General features: G+C 49.9%; 1 protein-coding gene across 1 annotated transcript in view; it reads right to left on the reverse strand.

Moving 5' to 3' along the window:
• Positions 1–19,517, reverse strand: part of LOC128467424 (myosin-IIIb-like) — a 28,663-nt gene extending 9,146 nt beyond the window's left edge. Inside the window, exons 1-18 of the mRNA XM_053449070.1 lie at positions 19,304–19,517; positions 17,983–18,048; positions 15,987–16,117; positions 15,488–15,590; positions 13,683–13,785; positions 11,330–11,486; positions 11,108–11,201; positions 10,830–10,955; positions 7,269–7,377; positions 6,107–6,223; positions 4,933–5,033; positions 3,469–3,555; positions 2,831–2,896; positions 2,051–2,164; positions 1,709–1,820; positions 1,461–1,507; positions 1,222–1,281; positions 321–440 (exon numbers count right to left, since the gene is read on the reverse strand). Coding sequence (XP_053305045.1) covers positions 321–440; positions 1,222–1,281; positions 1,461–1,507; positions 1,709–1,820; positions 2,051–2,164; positions 2,831–2,896; positions 3,469–3,555; positions 4,933–5,033; positions 6,107–6,223; positions 7,269–7,377; positions 10,830–10,955; positions 11,108–11,201; positions 11,330–11,486; positions 13,683–13,785; positions 15,488–15,590; positions 15,987–16,117; positions 17,983–18,048; positions 19,304–19,516 — 1,926 coding nt within the window. The 5' untranslated portion in view covers position 19,517. The remainder of the gene's footprint in view (positions 1–320; positions 441–1,221; positions 1,282–1,460; positions 1,508–1,708; positions 1,821–2,050; positions 2,165–2,830; positions 2,897–3,468; positions 3,556–4,932; positions 5,034–6,106; positions 6,224–7,268; positions 7,378–10,829; positions 10,956–11,107; positions 11,202–11,329; positions 11,487–13,682; positions 13,786–15,487; positions 15,591–15,986; positions 16,118–17,982; positions 18,049–19,303) is intronic.
• Positions 19,518–22,160: the final 2,643 nt, after the last annotated feature.

Consider the following 22,160-nt stretch of genomic DNA (forward strand, 5'->3'; position numbering starts at 1 on the left):
AGGGAGGAGAGAGGGAGGAGAGAGAGACAATGAGTTTAGCGAGAAGGAGAGAAGTGGTAGAGAGAGGGTTCTATTCATTATGACCTTTTATTTCTAGAAGATTCCGCAGCGCTATTCTGTTACCTGTACGCTTCGCAGTAACCCCATAGGACCCACTTTTTGCAAGCAGAAGCTGGACCGTTCTCACCTTCTGGGTTTGGTCACTGGAGGGGTCTTCCTAGAAAACCGCTTCCCGGCTTCTGCCCCGGCTACACTAAATGCCCCGCGACGATGCGCGACGCCGTCCCCTGGCCGTGGTGGGTGTCCGTTTTCTGCCTCACCTGATTTAGAATCACTTCTGTCTCCAGAACGAGAGGGTCCTTCTGAGTGTTGGGTTTGATGCATCGGATGAAATGGGGGCTGGAGGAGTACATCTTCTCCATGAGAACCGAGAGGGATTTCTATGAAGAGAGAGCGATAGAACAAAAAAACCACGAGGGCGCGCTCCCCGACGCGCAAAAGAGAAAGAGCCAATCCCCTACTCGCAAGACAAAGAGAGCCAATCCCCGACGCGCAAGGCAAAGAGAGCCAATCCCCGACGCGCAAGGCAAAGAGAGCCAATCCCCCGACGCAAAAGAGAAAGAGAGCCAATCCCCCGACGCGCAAGACAAAGAGAGCCAATCCCCCGACGCGCAAGACAAAGAGAGCCAATCCCCCGACGAGCAAAAGAGAAAGAGCCAATCCCCTACTCGCAAGACAAAGAGAGCCAATCCCCGACACGCAAGGCAAAGAGAGCCAATCCCCCGACGCGCAAGACAAAGAGAGCCAATCCCCCGACGCACAAGACAAAGAGAGCCAATCCCCGACGCGCAAAAGAGAAAGAGCCAATCCCCTACTAGCAAGACAGAGAGCCAATCCCCGACGCGCAAGACAAAAAGAGCCAATCCCCGACGCGCAAAAGAGAAAGAGCCAATCCTCTACTCGCAAGACAAAGAGAGCCAATCACAGAAGCGCAAAAGAGAAAGAGCCAATCCCCGACGCGCAAGATAAAGAGAGCTAATCCCCGACGTGCAACAGAATGACAGCCAGTCCCTGACGCACAAGAGAAAGAGTGCTAACCCCAGACAGCAGTAGCAGAGACACCGAGCGTTACTGTCCTAATGCTGGACATGGCCTCCTACCCACCATCAATGGTCACAAAGGGTCAGTGAAAGACATTTAGAGGGGAACACAACTTCATACCCGAAACTGCGCTCCCACTGACATCTTGCGAGACGGTCCTCTTTCTTGAGATATCAGTACCTAGAAGCAAAGAAAAAACCCAGCAGATGTGCTTAGCGTCCACGGGCCTAAGAGAGAAGCCAGAGGAATACACAGGGGCCTACAGTGTTTGGACATCACGAATGGCTGAGACACCACGGGAGTTCCTTTCATTAAGCAGAAAAGGTTTGATGTAGGAAGAGTAAGAAGGAAACGTGAACCTTGTCTCTCTGCACCGGCGTCAGCGTTCCTGTCCTCGAAATACTGGCTACAGAGAAAAAAATCCAAGTAAGAAAATGGCCATCGGTATTCATCAAACACGATAAAGAGACCTCTCCCACAGCCCAGACACGGATCCCCCTGTTACTACCCCTTACACCCTCCTCATGCCCCACCACCTAAAAACCCTGGCCGTGTGTCAGCACACAATTAGCCCTCGTTCAGCAGCTGGATCCCCCTTGGACGGTACCTGTGAAGAGGACACTTAATAAGGAGGTGACGCTGTCCATGAAAAGGCCCTGGATGTTCACAGGCAGCGTGTCCCGATTCTTTTCCAAAAATCCAACAACCGTGTAACGGACCTGTGAAGAGAGGAACGACGATAACGAGAAGCGGCCGAGAAGGAGCTGGGAACGTATCCAGAGCGGACAAAGAGGAGATGGCAGACATGAAGGAGGAAGCCATCAGCCGCAGACCAAACTATCGTACAAGACAACGTGAGAGGAAGCCATACTTCCCAGAAAAAGGTTCCTGAAGCTGCGCAAGAACATAAGAAACCGAATCGGCACGAGCGCTCCGCTGGGCGACAGACCTTTCCTGCGTAATGGAGGATAATAAATCCAGGGTCCTTCCCGCGGACCTGTTCAAAGTGAGGATTGGCTCGGCAGCTACTCGTCAGCTTCTCCACAAACAACCTGTCGGAGGCCTAGAAAAACACGCCACGGCTGTCACAACCTACAGGGAGGCCAAAAGCCTAAAAACCGAGACAAAGCTAAGAAGAACGTAACCAGCGTTTACCAAAAGGAAGGCTTAGAATGAGATCTTTATGAGGAACGGGGAACATCTGAACACAGTTTTCAAAAAGACCTAGTGCTAGGACCCAATGTCTGGGGCCCCGTGGAAGCCCCGTGTGGCCCATACAGTCACCCCTTAATCCTGCTGTAAAAAGACTCAAACCTTAATCAGTCCTCTGTCTCGTCATTCCCTCACTGTATTAGCCTCTACCACTTCTGCTGAGAGGCTGCTCCACCTATCTACCACTCTCTCGGTTAAGTAAAACTTTCTGACTTTCTGGGATTCTGCTCCTTTCCTACCCGAGTCAGAAGAAGGCGTTTGTAAGTTACTGCTGCCAGGATTGCTGAGAATCATGGGAGTTGTAGTTTAACAAATGCTGGGGAGCCCCTCTGTTTGTTGCATCTGGTCTAGATCAGCCACATAAACACGCAGCATAAAACATTTTACACATTGTGTGGGGCTATCACACGCTAACGTCACACACTGTGACTGTGTCCTGCCACACGGAAGCCATGACACATGTAGAAGATACTCCCAATAAAGCAGACAAGACCCCCTCTGCGCATGACGACCATACCAGTGGAAAAGAGCTCTGTTCATCGAGAATACACAGGATGCCCCACGGCCGCGCAAGGAACAGATCCTACGAGAGAGAAGACAGACAATTGTTAAACTGCCCCGCAGGAGCAGATCCCCACCAATAATCCAGCCCCCGCGGGAGCAGATCCCCACCAATAATCCAGCCCCCGCGGGAGCAGATCCACAGCAATAATCCAGCCCCCGCGGGAGACGATTCCCCACCAATAACCCAGCCCCCGCGGGAGACGATCCCCCACCAATAATCCAGCCCCCCGCGGGAGCAGATCCCCACCAATAATCCAGCCCCCCGCGGGAGCAGATCCCCCACCAATAATCCAGCCCCCCGGGGGAGCAGATCCCCACCAATAATCCAGCTCAGGCGGGAGACGATCCCCCACCAATAATCAAGCCCCCCGCGGGAGCAGATCCCCACCAATAATCCAGCCCCCCGCGGGAGCAGATCCCCCCACCAATAATACAGCCCCCCGGGGGGGGGCGGATCCCCCCACCAATAATACAGCCCCCCGCGGGAGCCAATCCCTAACATGCACAGGAAAGGCAAACAGGAAACGGAGGGACCCAGGAGGGGAGGCTGGGATTAGGGTGAGAGGCGGAGCGATACGCTTATTTACATACCAGGACAGCCTGGTTATTTTTGAAGGCCACGGTCTCCTGGTTGATCCCTTCTTCCCGGTAATGCTGCTGCTCCATCAGAAAGATGTGCTGTGAGAAAAAGGACATTGGATACACGAATGCGATGGAGGCTGGAACTTCCCTGCTGGCCCCGCTTCTATTTCTTTGGCATCGGCCTCCACAAACACGTAACGAGCACAAGTATGGCTCACGTAACGTGTGCCTCTTGGCTCTGAAACACCTGAACATACATGGTCCCTCCGGTGGGGGGGGGGGGCTCTTCTAAACCTAAACCGAGATCTAATACCACGTGATTTACATCCAGAGTGTGAATATTGAATATGTGCCTTCAGCTTCTCAGCAGACATTTTTATGTTAACCCTGAGTGTCCTTTTCTGTGTGACTCTGTGCAATGAAAGGTTAAGAGTGGACAGGTGGTTGGCTATTTCTTGCTCCAAGTTAGTTAAAAGAAACTGACCAAGTCTATTCAAGGACCACAATGAGGGGGGTCAGAAGCGATTGATCATCTCAGCTGCAAACATGGTCTTTGCCATAAACTGACCATAATAGGAGGAATGGTTTTCTGTATCTTTCTGTATATTTCAGGACACTTGTTACGTAGACAGATCTTAGCACGTAGCTGTCTTGTTTGTAAAAGGTATATAAGACGTGTTGTTTTCATGGAGGAAGAGTAGTCTGGCTGATGACTCTCCCACGTGTGCACGAGCAATAAAATCTGCTTATTCAACTCTTTTGGGAAGAATCTGTGTCTCAAAGTTATTGAGCATTCACAAGAGTAATTTTATGCGGTGGATTTACTCCTCAATGGAAGCCGGTGGGAAAGTCGCGTTGGCTTTGGTACCTCGGTGGGCGCTTGCATCTTGGTGTTGGTGGAACAGATTCCCAGGTGGGATGGGCCCGACGTTTGCTGGTGGGACTGAATGGTCGTTGTGAAAGCCATTGGGGTAAATCGGATCTACACCCTACGCTACAATTACTATGTCACATGGCAGAAGACCCCACGCGGCCAGAATCAGGAGATTCCCGCATCCCGCCAGCTCTACATGAGGCCGGGTCAGACCGGTGGCCGATAAAATCTTCTGTGGTTCGATATTTTTGGTAAACTGGAATCAGTCTGACATTATTATGACTTCTCCATGTATTTTATTGTCCGGCATCGAGAAATCTTATTGTTTTTAAAGAGCGTTTAACTTCTCTGGGTTACTGCATCCTAGAATATAAAGTTAGTCGTTCCTGGTTGACCCGCAAGCATTCTCGACTAATGTCCTCGGGGCAACTTTATCAACTTCAGGGCCCGGGAATTCTGGTAACGACCAGGAACCGGCGAGAGGCTCAATGGGGAAGCCGACTTACATCCAGCCAGGATACCGAGACCCCCCTACACCCCCTATCCCAGAATGCTGTGCGCAGCCCACCCTAAACCTTGCTTGGTATGAAGACACTCACGTGATTGAAGAAGTTCTGGAGCTGCTCGTTGGCCAGGTTAATGCACAGCTGCTCAAAGCGATTTACTGAGAAATTCTCAAAGCCAAAAATATCCAGTATTCCTGAAAGAAATGTCCGGGGTGAAAAAAATGGACTGAAAGACACACAAGGCCAAAGGGGGTTAAAACCCCCCAATATCATCTGATTCCAGAGACATCGCAAAGGACCCAACAGATGCAGCACTGGCCACCCCCCCTATACTGTCCATTACACCATCCGCCCCCCCCTTTACTGTCCGTTACAGCATCCGCCCCCCCATACTGCCCGTTACACCATCCGCCCCCCCTATACTGCCTGTTACACCATCCGCCCCACCATACTGCCTGTTACACCATCCACCCCCCTATACTGCCCGTTACACCATCCCCCCCTATACTGCCCGTTATACCATCCGCCCCCCTATACTGCCCATTACACCATCCGACCCGCCCTATACTGCCCGTTATACCATCCGCCCCCCCCCTATACTGCCCGTTATACCATGCGCCCAGGGCTGGCCCTACAATGGAGCCGACTGGGGCAATTGCCCCAGGCGGCACTTTAGAAGGGGCGGCACTTTGCCGCTCCAAGCGTTTTTTGTTTTTTTTTGAAGCGGAGGAGAGAGAGAGGGGCACCGAGTGGTTTTCGCTTACCCGCTCGGCGCCCCTCTCTCTCTCTCTCCTCTGCGGCGAGTCTCCCTGTTCAGTCTCGGTGCCGGCTTGTAATGCAGAGCACCGGAACTGACGTGAATTTCCGGCGCTCAGCATTACAAGCCGGCACTGTGGCAGCACAGGGAGACTCGCCGCAGGACTGTTTAAAGGTAAGTACCGGTGTGGGGGGGGCGAAGTTTAAAATGACGCCCCCCCCCCCCCTGCGTCGGCGGGGGGGCGGCATTTTAAACTTCGCCCCAGGCGGAGTTAAGTCTTCGGCCGGCCCTGCATCCGCCCCCCTATACTGCCCGTTACACCATCCACCCTCCCCACTGACCGTTACACCATCCGCCCCCCCCCCACTGCCCGTTACACCATCCCGTAGATGCCCTTTTATGCCGGCCATGTTCCTGTAGATGCCCCTTCATGCCGGCCATGTTCCCGTAGATGCCCCTTCATGCCGGCCATGTTCCCGTAGATGCCCCATTACTCCTGCTGAGACTCACCAATCTCCTGGAAATCAGCCTTTGCATCCAGATCCCCCACAAGCAGCTCATTCACTTTAGTAACAATCCATCCAAACACTCGGGCGTAAATGACGCGGGCGATGGAGTCTCTGGAGTCTGCGGGGCAAATTAAATTTTTTACCATAACATAAAACACGTGTGGCCCCTCATCCCACACAACACGGGGGGCCGAAAAACACATCTATGGGGAGGAAGAGGGGACATTCTTTACATACTAAGAGTAATGAGAAAAATCTACCAATCCACGTGGGAAAGAGATAAAAAAAAGTCATAAAATTGTTTATGTTCCCAGTAACCATAGCGACCCAGAGAACACGCCTCACATCGACCTGCGCGGCTCGGGGCGGATATACATAATAACGATATAAAATCCGAACGAACAAACACACAACGCAAAGAAAGATCAGAGATCGGAGTAACCGGAACAATCCGCTTCCACATGAAGCGTTCTGGCGATACTTTAGGGTACTTTAGGAAGATGATGATGATGAAGATGATGATGAAGATGATGATGAAGATGATGATGAAGATGATGATGAAGATGACGATGAAGATGACGATGATGATGGGATTTCTTCGCGTCGTGTGTTTGTGAGCGAAACTAACGCGTTCATCCGGATTATATATCCACCCCGAGCCACGCAGATCGATGCGCTACAGACATGGCAGAAATGCTAGAGGCTAATACAGCGAGGCTCCCAGTAGAGGTGGTAGAGGGTACTACAGTGCGGCTCCCAGTAGAGGTGGTAGAGGGTACTACAGTGCAGCTCCCAGTAGAGGTGGTAGAGGGTACTACAGTGAGGCTCCCAGTAGAGGTGGTAGAAGGTACTACAGTGAGGCTCCCAGTAGAGGTGGTAGAGGGTACTACAGTGAGGCTCCCAGTAGATGTGGTAGAGGGTACTACAGTGAGGCTCATAGTAGATGTGGTAGAGGGTACTACAGTGAGGCTCCCAGTAGAGGTGGTAGAGGGTACTACAGTGAGGCTCCCAGAAGAGGTGGTAGAGGGTACTACAGTGAGGCTCCCAGTTGAGGTGGTAGAGGGTACTATAGTGAGGCTCCCAGTAGAGGTAGTAGAGGTGGTAGAGGGTACTACAGTAAGGTTTCCGTGCGAGGGCTTCCCATGCGCGGCACCGGCACTCACCCTCTGCCTGCTGCTTGGTGTGTAACCGGCGGATGGATTCCCCTCTGGTCAAAGATGTCGTATAAACCAAGCAGTTGTTCAGGTCCTTCTCCTGGACTCCAAACTGCCCCTAAAAAGAGACAAAACCGGCAATAAAATAATGGGGACCCCCCAAAAAACATATACCGAGAGTGACCCGCCGAGCGCGGCAGACACCGTCCCAACTCCCAACCACCGAAGGGTCTTCTTCCCCACATTATACAGGGCCCACATTATACAGGGCCCACCTTAACCACTTAATCACCTTAGTACTTTAGGCCGCCAGCACAACGCAGGTTTATCCAAAAAACATTGTGAAATACGCAGTGTGACATACAGCGCGTGCGACACGTACAGCGCGTGCGACATTCTCTGCATTCTCTTTGCCAGGATAACATCCGAGCCGTACGATGGCCGATGAGGTTGGAGAATACACGGGAAGGGATCGGAGACGGTTCCTCCGTACAGAACCCCTCCAGATCCCTCACATTTCCAGCTCAATGCTGGTGGTCTCTCCAGTCCACCCCGCAGGTTTCCTATCAGGGGACTGGGTGGCCACGGCAGGGCCTCGATTTTATGGTATGTTTTGGATTGTTGTCCCGCCGGAAGATCCGAGGCCCAGGCAGAGGCAGTCAGGAGTTCACTTAATATCTGTTGGTATTTGAGTCCATGATGTCATGTATCCGAACAGGGAAAGAGAGCGGCCACCATATTTATCCGCGGGCAGGCAGTGCTGCTCCATACGGCTGCCTCTGAGTGCCCCAACCCACCCTCCTGGTGTTTATTGCCACAAAGCTCTATTTTGGGTTCATCTGACCCCTTTTGAAGTTCCCGTGGGGTTAGGCAAACTGAAGACGATTGAGTTTGGATGACAGTCGAGGTTTTTTTCCTGAAACCCTTCCAGACTCGTGGGGATGAAGGTGACGCCGGAGACTTTCTGACCCGAAGATGCATCCGACTTCCGCGCTTCTTCTGAGATTGTTTGGCCACTCGGACCGTCCTCTTCACAGCGCATTGAGAAGATACAGACACGATATAGGCGCGGGGTGGGCAGGCGCGGGGTGGGCAGGCGCGGGGTGGGCAAGCGCGGGGTGGGCAGGCATCCTCTTCCAGGTTCATTCATTACATTTCCAGTTGACGGGAACTGATGTTGCCCTGATGGTGGAAATGGGCATTTTCTGTGCTTTTGCTATTTTCTTATAGTCATTTTGTGACGCTCAAGAAACTTTTTGCGGCTCATCCCAGCGATATTCCTTGGTTTTACCCATTGTGATGAATGGCTAAGGGAATTTGGCCTGTGTGTTACCTAATATTTATTCCCCCGTGAAACAGGAAGTCACAGCCAAACAATTTCCTGTTCCTAGTCACCCCGGTGTACTAAAAACTTATATCACTGGGCTTATACTGCAAATGTTTTCATTTCAATTCAGATTGTGCCGCACATATATTTAACAGCTGATATATTTTTTGGATCAACCTGTTGCGTTTGCAGTTGTTTGATATCCAGGAGCAGAGTAATTTTGTGTCTTTTATGAAGAAAAGGCCTAAAGGTTAAACAATAAAGACAATTTTTCACAGCCTTCTTTCCTCATATTTTCCATGGGTGCCAACATTTTTGCACATGAAATTAGTAAAACACGATCCCCCCTCCCTCTGCACATGGAGTAGTGCTGCTGAGCAGCTCTGTGCAAACAAACCTTCCTCCCTCCCTGCACATGAAATTAATAAAAAACGATGCCCCCTCCTTCTGCACATGGAGTAGTGCTGCTGAGCATCTCTGTGTAAACGAGTCTCCCTTCCTGCACATGAAATGAATAAAAAACAATACCCCTCCTTCTGCACATGGAGTAGTGCTGCTGAGCAGCTCTGTGTAAACGAGTCTCCCTTCCTGCACATGAAATGAATAAAAAACAATACCCCTCCTTCTGCACATGGAGTAGTGCTGCTGAGCAGCTCTGTGTAAACGATGTTAGAAAAATGCTTATGTTATCATAAATATTATTGCTGACAAAGACAGTAGAAAATGTCTAGTCTATGATATATCACGAGTTGCGCCAACATATCTACTAAGAGGCGTAACCTGCTTAAAAAGTAACCAATCAGAATGATGCATGCTATTAGAAGCAGATAAGAAGTATAAGAAGTTATATAAACCATGTAATCCAAATACGTAATTAGACAACGCTTCGACTTTTGTGTGTTGTGTGCCTTGTCTCGATTATGCGCATAATCTATTAAAGGAAATAACTTTTTCTGAGGAGAATTCGACCATTAATTCAACCAACAAACGAGTCTCCCTTCCTGCACATGAAATGAATAAAAAACAATGCCCCCTCCTTCTGCACATGGAGTAGTGCTGCTGAGCAGCTCTGTGTAAACGAGTCTCCCTTCCTGCACATGAAACGAATAAAAAACAATGCCCCCTCCTTCTGCACATGGAGTAGTTCTGCTGAGCAGCTCTGTGTAAACGAGTCTCCCTTCCTGCACATGAAATGAATAAAAAAAACGATGCCCCCTCCCTCTGCACATGAAGCAAGTAGCGCTGTTGAGCAGCTCTGTCTAAGCAAGCCAGCCTTCTTCCCTGCACAGCTGCTGCCCATGCCCAGAATAGCAGATGAAAAGGAAATGAAAGTGCTCACCCAATAGTCACCCAAACACAGTGCATCACCCCTAATAAAAAACAATGCCCCCTCCTTCTGCACATGGAGTAGTTCTGCTGAGCAGCTCTGTGTAAACGAGTCTCCCTTCCTGCACATGAAATGAATAAAAAAAACGATGCCCCCTCCCTCTGCACATGAAGCAAGTAGCGCTGCTGAGCAGCTCTGTCTAAGCAAGCCAGCCTTCTTCCCTGCACAGCTGCTGCCCATGCCCAGAATAGCAGATGAAAAGGAAATGAAAGTGCTCACCCAATAGTCACCCAAACACAGTGCATCACCCCTAATCACTAGAATTATACATTTCAAAAAACATTAACCCTCAACCCAAAAGCTAGGAGTCCGTAAAGGAGCACTTTGTAAAATTTAAAAAAACTGCATGTGCGGAATTATCCGAAGGGGGCCTTGCTGAAAAAACAGACAGTTTGAGGGTATTTATGTGAGATTCTCTAAACATAGAAGTGGGGAACTATAAAAATACAGTAAAAATGACAAAAAGCTTTGGGAAAACCCCTGCTCATGAAGGGGTTAACATTATACACACACATTAACTATACACTACCCAGGGCTGACATTACAGGGAGACCTCCGCTTTAATGCCCCTTTTAAATTATGGTTTTTCTGCAAATGCATAGCAGGATTCAGCAAAGCCGCTCGCTCCCAAATGTGTCTGCATCTGTCGAGCTGCAGCTTCTCCTTAAGGCAGGAACTTTACCTGCCCCTGCAGGGCTCTTACAAAACTCTGTCATCCGCACCTGGCGGGGCTGTACAGGAGATCAAACTGCCCCATTCACTACACACCTAAACCCCCCCGCTATCCGACTGCGAGAGCTCCAGCCGAGCGACTCTGAGAGACACCCGCCACCTCCCCCGGCCCGAGACCTCTTACCGCTGCAGCTTTCAGCCACCCCACGGTCGGCGCAGATACTGAAACGCCACCCGCTTCCTGGGGTTCAAACGTAATGTTCCCCAGAGACAGGATCCCCGAGAGGACGACCTTCAGATCCAGCTCTTCCTGTAACGATACAAAGAGACAGCGCGATACAAAGAGACAGAATAACTGAAAGGACGGCCATTTCAGACAGCAACCACAAGAGACAGCCACAGGCAGCACGATAAAAATGCAATGAGACAGTCCCAGACAGTGCGATACAAAGAGAAAGTCACCTGATCCTGGAAGCCCACCATGCGCATGGCGTTACACACTCGCTGATACCCAGAAACCCACTGGTCGTGTTCTGCACATTCTCCTCCAATGTACCTACAAAGCAAACAGACAGCCCGAGAAGGGATTAACGGTCTCTCTGGGAGGTATTCCCACAACGCCTTGTTTTCTGGCTTTAATGGCAGATTGTTTTGAGTAATTGACGGACGCGCTCATTCAGTAACCTGTACATGGCTGGATCCAGCAGGCCGTAGAGCTCCTTCTCCTCCCGGCCGCTCCCGTACAGGATGTAGTAAAACACATGGAAGTTCTTCTCGCCGGCGTCCTGGTGAGAAACTCGCGATTTCTCCAGGAGATACTCGTTAATCTTCGCCCCGCGGACTGCAAACAACCGAAACTTAGGCTTTACTCACTGATTTATCTATACATTATACAGGGGCCGGCTCGCTGATTTATCTATACATTATACAGGGGCCGGTCACTGATTTATCTATACATTATACAGGGGCCGGATCACTGATTTATCTATACATTATACAGGGGGCCGGACACTGATTTATCTATACATTATACAGGGGCCGGCTCGCTGATTTATCTATACATTATACAGGGGCCGGATCACTGATTTATCTATACATTATACAGGGGCCGGATCACTGATTTATCTATACATTATACAGGGGCCGGTCACTGATTTATCTATACATTATACAGGGGGCCGGTCACTGATTTATCTATACATTATACAGGGGGCCGGTCACTGATTTATCTATACATTATACAGGGGGCCGGTCACTGATTTATCTATACATTATACAGGGGACCGGCTCACTGATTTTACTATACAATCATACAGGGGGCCGGCTCACTGATTTATCTATACATTATACAGGGGCCGGTCACTGATTTATCTATACATTATACAGGGGCCGGTCACGGATTTATCTATACATTAGACAGGGGCCGGTCACTGATTTATCTATACATTAGACAGGGGCCGGTCACTGATTTATCTATACATTATACAGGGGGTCGGTCACTGATTTATCTTTACATTATACCGGGGGCCGGTCACTGATTTATCTATACATTATACAGGGGCCGGTCACTGATTTTTCTATACATTATACAGGAGGCCGGTCACTGATTTATCTATACATTATACAGGGGGGCGGCTCGCTGATTTATCTATACATTATACAGGGGGCCAGCTCACCGATTTATCTATACATTATACAGGGGGCCGGTCACTGATTTATCTATACATTATCCAGGGGCCGGTCGCTGATTTATCTATACATTATACAGGGGGCCGGCTCACTGATTTATCTATACATTATACAATGGCCGGTCACTGATTTATCTATACATTATACAGGGGGCCGGTCACTGATTTATCTATACATTATACAGGGGGCCGGTCACTGATTTATCTATACATTATACAGGGGGCCGGTCACTGATTTAATTTATCTATACATTATACAGGGGGCCGGTCACTGATTTATCTATACATTATACAGGGGGCCGGCTCGCTGATTTATCTATACATTATACAGGGGGTCGGTCACTGATTTATCTATACATTATACAGGGGGCCGGTCACTGATTTATCTATACATTATACAGGGGCCGGTCACTGATTTATCTATACATTATACAGGGGGCCGGCTCGCTGATTTATCTATACATTATACAGGGGGCGGTCATTGATTTATCTATACATTATACAGGGGCCGGTCACTGATTTATCTATACATTATACAGGGGTCGGTCACTGATTTATCTATACATTATACAGGGGGCCGGTCACTGATTTATCTATACATTATACAGGGGCCGGTCACTGATTTATCTATACATTATACAGGGGGCCGGCTCGCTGATTTATCTATACATTATACAGGGGCCGGTCATTGATTTATCTATACATTATACAGGGGCCGGTCACTGATTTATCTATACATTATACAGGGGGCCGGCTCGCTGATTTATCTATACATTATACAGGAGGCCGGTCACTGATTTATCTATACATTATACAGGGGGCCGGCTCGCTGATTTATCTATACATTATACAGGGGCCGGTCACTGATTTATCTATACATTATACAGGGGGCCGGTCACTGATTTATCTATACATTATACAGGGGCCGGTCACTGATTTATCTATACATTATACAGGGGGCCGGTCACTGATTTATCTATACATTATACAGGGGGCCGGTCGCTGATTTATCTATACATTATACAGGGGGCCGGTCGCTGAATTATCTATACATTATCCAGGGGCCGGTCGCTGATTTATCTATACAATATACAGGGGCCAGTCACTGATTTATCTATACATTATACAGGGGGCCAGCTCACCAATTTATCTATACATTATACAGGGGGCCGGTCACTGATTTCCAGCAGTAGGCTCTCATGGGGCCCCAGTTCTAAAGGGGTTAATCCTTCTGTAACACAATGCACGCTCTGTATAGCGTTCATGTGCAATGTACAAAATGCAGTGCAATCGCCATAGTGACCGTCCTGCTGATGACTCTACTTGCCCCCGGGGGCAGATTCTCTCACCCGCTCCACGTCGGAACCTCAGCTGGATGTATTTTCCAAACCGACTACTGTTTTGGTTCATAACGGTCTGAGCGTTTCCAAACGCCTCGAGCAAAGGGTTAACCTGAGGAGACAGAAAATTTAGCCTCCAGACCCCTGCCCGGTCCACGTACCCCAGCCGCGCCCCCTTACCGCCCCGTCCACGTACCCCGGCCGCATCCCCCTGCCCCGTCCACGTACCCCGGCCGAGCCCCCCTGACCCGTTCACGTACCCCGGCCGCGTCCCCCTGCCCCGTCCACGTACCCCGGCCGAGCCCCCCTGACCCGTTCACGTACCCTGGCCGCGTCCCCCTGCCCTGTCTACGTGAATAGTATTTGCCCCCTTGCCAATTTCTTCTATTTTTGCTTATTTGTTACATTTAAAAGTTTCAGATCAACTGATTTTAATAAAAGACAAAGATACGCGGAGTAACAGAATGCCGCTTTTAATTCAAAGAGTTAATGACATTTTCCACGCATGAATTGCCCCTTTAAGGTCCAGTCGCAGCATGTCGGATCATCGTCCTGCCACAGAACCTGACTGGCGGCTGGACGTCCTTCTTCAGGATTTTTTGTGGTTCCGGCAGTTACGGAGTCACCGAGGTCCCCAGACCACCACCGCGCGTGAACGCTGGGGTCATCGCGTTACTGCACTCATGTAGCGGGACTCACGTCCTCGGCAGAATTCCACTTCTCACTCCACAGAAGGTTATCCCAAACGCCTTGGAGCATCAAGATGTTTTTGGCAAATGCTGGACGAGGCTTTGCGTTATTTTTGGCCAACGGTGGTCTTCTCCTTGTAGACCTTGCCATTTTTAAGCAGTCTCTTTCTTATTGCGAACTCTGAAGCGGGGCCGGCAGCTCTTTACATCTTAGTCTGGGTTCTTCTACGGCCTCCTGGATGAGGCGCCGATGCTCTCCTGGAGGAAATTTGGTCGGTCGGTCGGCTGGCAGCCACTCCTGGGAACGTTCACCACTGTTCCCAAGTTTTCTCCATTTGCAGAGATAACACACACTCGAACACACGTTCACACACTCATGCTAACACGTACATGCTTATGTGTACACTCATGCTAATACACACACAGTTATGCATACACATACATACTCCCTGCCTCCCACGCTCACTCATTCCCTCACTTTCTCGTCCCTCAACTCATTACCTTATTTGCTGCCCATTGTGTGCCTTGTGCTTTCATCGCAGGGTCACATGACCCTATCACGTACCCTCTTGTCAAGACGGTAAGGCCATTTCTTTTGGAGCTGCTCTGGGGCAATAGCTCCCCGGCCCGGCCGGCCCCTGGTTGGTAGGAATCATGCCTGGGCATGTCTGGTGAAATTAAATCCAATTATCTTTTACGTTTGGTGAATTGGTTCATTTAGCAAGACGTTTTTACATGGGTGATCGCGGTTTTGGTTAACTCTTTACCTTCTATACACGAAATGATCATTTAAAAGCTGCGTTCTGTGTTACTCCGGATGCCTTTATCTTCTACTAAAATTACTTGATCTGAAACATTTAAATGTGAGGAACAAGCAGAAGCAGAAGAAATCTGGACTGGGGCAAATACGTTTTCACGGCACTGTACCCCAAGCACATTCCCTCGCTTCCCATATCTACCCTGACTTCACCCCCCACCTACCTTATATACTCGAACCACATGACCCCCGCCTCCCCTATACACCCCGACCATGTCCCCTGTATACCCTGATCACCCCCTTGCCTCCCTAATACACTCAGACCACGTCCTCCCCCACCATAACCCAACACCTCCCCAATCCTTTACCTGAAGGATCTGTTGGCCAAGTCGGGGGCTTCCTCTGCTGCGTCTCACCAGGTGCTTGAGTATGAGTTTGGTGCTCTCGGTTTTTCCAGCCCCGCTGTCCCCACTAGAAAACCAGTTCGGAGTTCAGTGGCAAAGTTGGGGGCAGAGAAAGATCATTCCTCAAATAGTGGGGTTCCCCAGTCCGTACGGCAGAGACCCGGGATCTGCTAAATCCAAAACCCCCACCACAGGACCAGGAAGATGGAGAATAGGAACAGAGACCCCCCGTCAGATAATGGGGTGCGGGACAGGGAACCCCCTCACATAACGGGGTGCGGGGACAGAGACCCCCGTCAGATAACGGGGTATGGGGACAGAGAACCCCCTCACATAACGGGGTACGGGGACAGAGAACCCCCTCACATAACGGGGTACGGGGACAGAGAACCCCCCATATGTAAGAAATTAGTTATCCTATAACTGGGGGCAGTGGAACGCGTCGGGTAATGTCCAGTCTCACCTTATCACAACGCACTGGTTTCGGGGGCTGCCTCCTGACCCCCCCTGCAGAGCGCTGTACGCCCGATCGGCCACCGCAAATATGTGAGGGGGCAGCGAAACGAGAGGCTTGGAGCCGTACGCGTCCGAGACCTGGAGGGTGACAAGCGTTTAGAAAGGTAGGTAAAGGAGGGGGTAACTATATGGAGCAGTGTAGGGGGGGGGGTAAACGGAGGTGTGTATGAGGGTAAATGCAGGCGTGTAGGGGGTAACTACATGGAGCAGTGTAGGGGGGAGGTAAACGGAGGTGTGCATGAGGGTAAATGCAGGCGTGTAGGGGGTAGCTATATGGAGCAGTGTAGGGGGGGAAGGTAAACTGAGGTGTGTATGAGGGTAAATGCAGGCGTGTAGGGGGTAACTATATGGAGCAGTGTACAGGGGGGGTAAACGGAGGTGTGTAGGGTGTAAATGCAGATATATATATAGGGGGTAGGTATATGGAGCGGTGCATGAGCCAGGCTGCCTTCTAGGAATCCGAGTAAACCTGCTAAAGCAACGCCATAAACCCAGGAGACACCAGGAAGTGGCTGACAGGAGGATTCTGATACATTCTGCACTGAGGGATCATGGGAAATGGAGGGCTGTTTGTATGTAAATAACACCATGTTTTTAGTGCTGGTTTTAATTAGTTTTTTCCTCGTGTTTCCCTGTAAAATTTACAAAAGGCTTATGGAGGCCTGGGGGAAAATCTCCTCATAAACGGAGTTCGCGTCTCGTAAAGGTTAAAGGTCATTGAGATAAGAGCCACCATATTAAGACAAGAAGAAAGCAAGACCAGGGGGTCCGGGGTCTCTAGAACTGCCCTGGAAACGGCATTGAAAAGTCCCACATTCGGAAGCAGTACCTCCCAGTATATAGTGGTGGGCCCCGACACTGGGGAGAGGGCCCGTCAGCCGGGGAGTGAAAGGAGGGACGATAACGAACTGTTTTACCTCAATAAAATATTTTTACCCCAATCGGGGTACCCTTGGTGACAGCATTACCCTCGTGATTCACAGTCTGCAAGAGGGTCACAGAGCGTGACACCCGCTGGCCACGAAGAGCGCATGGCCCAGGGGCCACTGACGTGATAAATGTGAATAATATCGATTTCTCATTAGCCACAGGATTAAAGATCTGCCAAAGACAGCTTGTTGGTCGCTTAACCAGCAACACATCACACCCGGGGCCCCGCTTAACCAGCGACACATCACACCCGGGGCCCCGCTTAACCAGCGACACATCACACCCGGGGCCCCGCTTAACCAGCGACGCGACACGCCACGCCTGGGGCCCCGCTTAACCAGCGACACGCCACGCCTGGGGTCCCGCTTAACCAGCGACACGCCACGCCCGGGGCCCCGCTTAACCAGCGACATGCCACGCCCGGGGCCCCGCTTAACCAGCGACATGCCACGCCCGGGGCCCCGCTTAACCAGCGACATGCCACGCCCGGGGCCCCGCTTAACCAGCGACACGCCACGCCCGGGGCCCCACTTAACCAGCGACACGCCACGCCTGGGGCCCCGCTTAACCAGCGACACGCCACGCATGGGGCCCCGCTTAACCAGCGACACATCACACCCGGGGCCCCGCTTAACCAGCAACACGCCTGCCTGGGGCCCCGCTTAACCAGCGACATGTCACACCCGGGGCCCCGCTTAACCAGCGACACGCCACGCCTGGGCCCCCGCTTAACCAGCGACACGTCACGCCTGGGCCCCCGCTTAACCAGCGACACGTCACGCCTGGGGCCCCGCTTAACCAGCGACACGTCACGCCCGGGGCCCTGCTTAACCAGCGACGTGTCACGCCCAGGGCCCCGCTTAACCAGCGGCATGTCACGCCCCGGGCCCACTTAACCAGCGACACGCCACGCCCGGGGCCCCGCTTAACCAGTGACACGTCACGCCCGGGGCATCAGCTCCAGCAGCCCCTGTGATAAAGGACACGGTAAATACATCACATAGGTGCGTTACCTCCGTGCCGTACATCGGCAGCTCCCGGAAAGGGTTCATCGCGACCAGGATGTCTCCGATATACGTCTGAAACAAAACAAGACACTAAATAAGAGCTCTGCCGACCAAAGGGACTGCCTTGGTCCAAGGATCACCCCCAAGGAACACCTAAAAGGAGCAGTCCAAATACTGCCCCCAAGGAACACCCAAAAGGAGCAGTCCAAATTCAAGCTGAGCAGGTGGGGCAGTGTGGATAGTGTTGGGGTTCAGGCTGGGCAGGTGGGGCAGTGTGGATAGTGTTGGGGTTCAGGCTGGGTAGGTGGGGCAGTGTGGATAGTGTTGGGGTTCAGGCTGTGTAGTTGGGACAGTGTGGATAGTGTTGGGGTTCAGGCTGGGTAGGTGGGGCAGTGTGGATAGTGTTGGGGTTCAGGCTGGGTAGGTGGGGCAGTGTGGATAGTGTTGGGGTTCAGGCTGGGTAGGTGGGGCAGTGTGGATAGTGTTGGGGTTCAGGCTGGGTAGGTGGGGCAGTGTGGATAGTGTTGGGGTTCAGGCTGGGTAGGTGGGGCAGTGTGGATAGTGTTGGGGTTCAGGCTGGGTAGTTGGGGCAGTGTGGATAGTGTTGGGGTTTAGGCTGGGTAGTTGGGGCAGTGTGGTTAGTGCTGGGGTTCAGGCTGGGTAGTTGGGGCAGTGTGGATAGTGTTGGGGTTCAGGCTGGGTAGGTGGGGCAGTGTGGATAGTGTTGGGGTTCAGGCTGGGTAGGTAGGGCAGACCGGGTAGTGTTGGGGTTCAGGCTGGGTAGGTAGGGCAGACCGGGTAGTGTTGGGGTTCAGGCTGGGTAGCTGGGGCAGTGTGGTTAGTGTTGGGGTTCAGGCTGGGTAGTTGGGGCAGTGTGGATAGTGTTGGGGTTCAGGCTGGGTAGGTGGGGCAGTGTGGATAGTGTTGGGGTTCAGGCTGGGTAGGTGGGGCAGTGTGGATAGTGTTGGGGTTCAGGCTGGGTAGTTGGGGCAGTGTGGATAGTGTTGGGGTTCAGGCTGGGTAGGTGGGGCAGTGTGGATAGTGTTGGGGTTCAGGCTGGGTAGTTGGGGCAGTGTGGATAGTGTTGGGGTTCAGGCTGGGTAGGTGGGGCAGTGTGGATAGTGTTGGGGTTCAGGCTGGGTAGTTGGGGCAGTGTGGATAGTGTTGGGGTTCAGGCTGGGTAGGTGGGGCAGTGTGGATAGTGTTGGGGTTCAGGCTGGGTATTTGGGGCAGACCGGGTAGTGTTGGGGTTCAGGCTGGGTATTTGGGGCAGACCGGGTAGTGTTGAGGTTCAGGCTGGGTATTTGGGGCAGATTTCGGTTCTTACGTAGATCTTCTGCTCCAGGAAGCGGCTCTTTAAAGTTTCCAGAAGTCTCATCTCATTCAGATCGGGCAAGAGGGCGGCGTCTGACCCCGGGTCCCCCGTGCTGGGACAGAGACTGTCCCCCGCCGGGCGGGTGCCGGTAGCCTCCGTGTCCCCCGCCGGGCGGGTGCCGGCACCCTCCGTGTCCACAGAACTCGCCATAGTAAACTGAAGCATGTGTCAGCGAAGGCGGAAAGGTGAGCCATACCCACGACACGCCCATGGTACGTGAAAAAAGGCCAAATTCCAAGAGTTTCGTACGCCCCGCCTACCCCCAATAGCCCCTCCCCATTGTGCCACCGCCCGTGTGTATCAATAATAATAACACACATTGTACAGCGCTGCGGAGTATGATGGCGATATATAAATAATAATAACACATTGTACAGCGCTGCGGAGTATGACGGCGATATATAAATAATAACAACAACACACGTTATGCAGCGCTGCGGAGTATGACGGCGATATATAAATAATAATAACACACATTGTACAGCGCTGCGGAGTATGACGGCGATATATAAATAATAATAACACACATTGTACAGCGCTGCAGAGTATGACGGCGATATATAAATAATAATAATAACACACATTGTACAGCGCTGCGGAGTATGATGGTGATATATAAATAATAATAACACATTGTACAGCGCTGCGGAGTATGACGGCGATATATAAATAATAATAACACACATTGTACAGCGCTGCGGAGTATGACGGCGATATATAAATAACAATAACACATTGTATAGCGCTGCGGAGTATAACGGCGATATATAAATAATAATAACACACATTGTACAGCGCTGCGGAGTATGACAGCGATATATAAATAATAATAACACACATTGTACAGCGCTGCGGAGTATGACGGCGATATATAAATAATAATAACACACATTGTACAGCGCTGCGGAGTATAACGGCGATATATAAATAATAATAATAACACATTGTACAGCGCTGCGGAGTATGACGGCGATATATAAATAATAATAATAACACACATTGTACAGCGCTGCGGAGTATGACGGCGATATATAAATAATAATAACACATTGTACAGAGCTGCGGAGTATGATGGAGATATATAAATAATAATAACACACATTGTACAGCGCTGCGGAGTATGACGGCGATATATAAATAATAATAACACATTGTACAGCGCTGCGGAGTATGACGGCGATATATAAATAATAATAACACATTGTACAGCGCTGCGGAGTATGACGGTGATATATAAATAATAATAACACATTGTACAGCGCTGCGGAGTATGACGGCGATATATAAATAATAATAACACACATTGTACAGCGCTGCGGAGTATGACGGTGATATATAAATAATAATAACACACATTGTACAGCGCTGCGGAGTATGACGGCGATATATAAATAATAATAACACATTGTACAGCGCTGCGGAGTATGACGGCGATATATAAATAATAATAACACATTGTACAGCGCTGCGGAGTATGACGCCGATATATAAATAATAATAACACACATTGTACAGCGCTGCGGAGTATGACGGCGATATATAAATAATAATAACACACATTGTACAGCGCTGCGGAGTATGACGGCGATATATAAATAATAATAACACACATTGTACAGCGCTGTGGAGTATGACAGCGATATATAAATAATAATAACACACATTGTACAGCGCTGCGGAGTATGACGGCGATATATAAATAATAATAACACATTGTACAGCGCTGCGGAGTATGATGGCGATATATAAATAATAATAACACATTGTACAGCGCTGTGGAGTATGACAGCGATATATAAATAATAATAACACACATTGTACAGCGCTGCGGAGTATGACGGCGATATATAAATAATAATAATAACACATTGTACAGCGCTGCGGAGTATGACGGCGATATATAAATAATAATAACACACATTGTACAGCGCTGTGGAGTATGACAGCGATATATAAATGATAATAACACACATTGTACAGCGCTGCGGAGTATGTCGGCGATATATAAATAATAATAACACATTGTATAGCGCTGCGGAGTATAACGGCGATATATAAATAATAATAATAACACACATTGTACAGCGCTGCGGAGTATGACGGCGATATATAAATAATAATAATAACACACATTGTACAGCGCTGCGGAGTATGACGGCGATATATAAATAATAATAACACATTGTACAGCGCTGCGGAGTATGACGGCGATATATAAATAATAATAATAACACACATTGTACAGCGCTGCGGAGTATGACGGCGATATATAAATAATAATAACACATTGTACAGAGCTGCGGAGTATGATGGAGATATATAAATAATAATAACACACATTGTACAGCGCTGCGGAGTATGACGGCGATATATAAATAATAATAACACATTGTACAGCGCTGCGGAGTATGACGGCGATATATAAATAATAATAACACATTGTACAGCGCTGCGGAGTATGACGGCGATATATAAATAATAATAACAAATTGTACAGCGCTGCGGAGTATGACGGTGATATATAAATAATAATAACACATTGTACAGCGCTGCGGAGTATGACGGCGATATATAAATAATAATAACACACATTGTACAGCGCTGCGGAGTATGACGGCGATATATAAATAATAATAACACACATTGTACAGCGCTGTGGAGTATGACGGCGATATATAAATAATAATAACACACATTGTACAGCGCTGCGGAGTATGACGGCGATATATAAATAATAATAACACATTGTACAGCGCTGCGGAGTATGATGGCGATATATAAATAATAATAACACATTGTACAGCGCTGC

Source organism: Spea bombifrons, chromosome 1 (genome assembly GCF_027358695.1).
Source record: "Spea bombifrons isolate aSpeBom1 chromosome 1, aSpeBom1.2.pri, whole genome shotgun sequence".
Classification (NCBI taxonomy): domain Eukaryota; kingdom Metazoa; phylum Chordata; class Amphibia; order Anura; family Pelobatidae; genus Spea; species Spea bombifrons.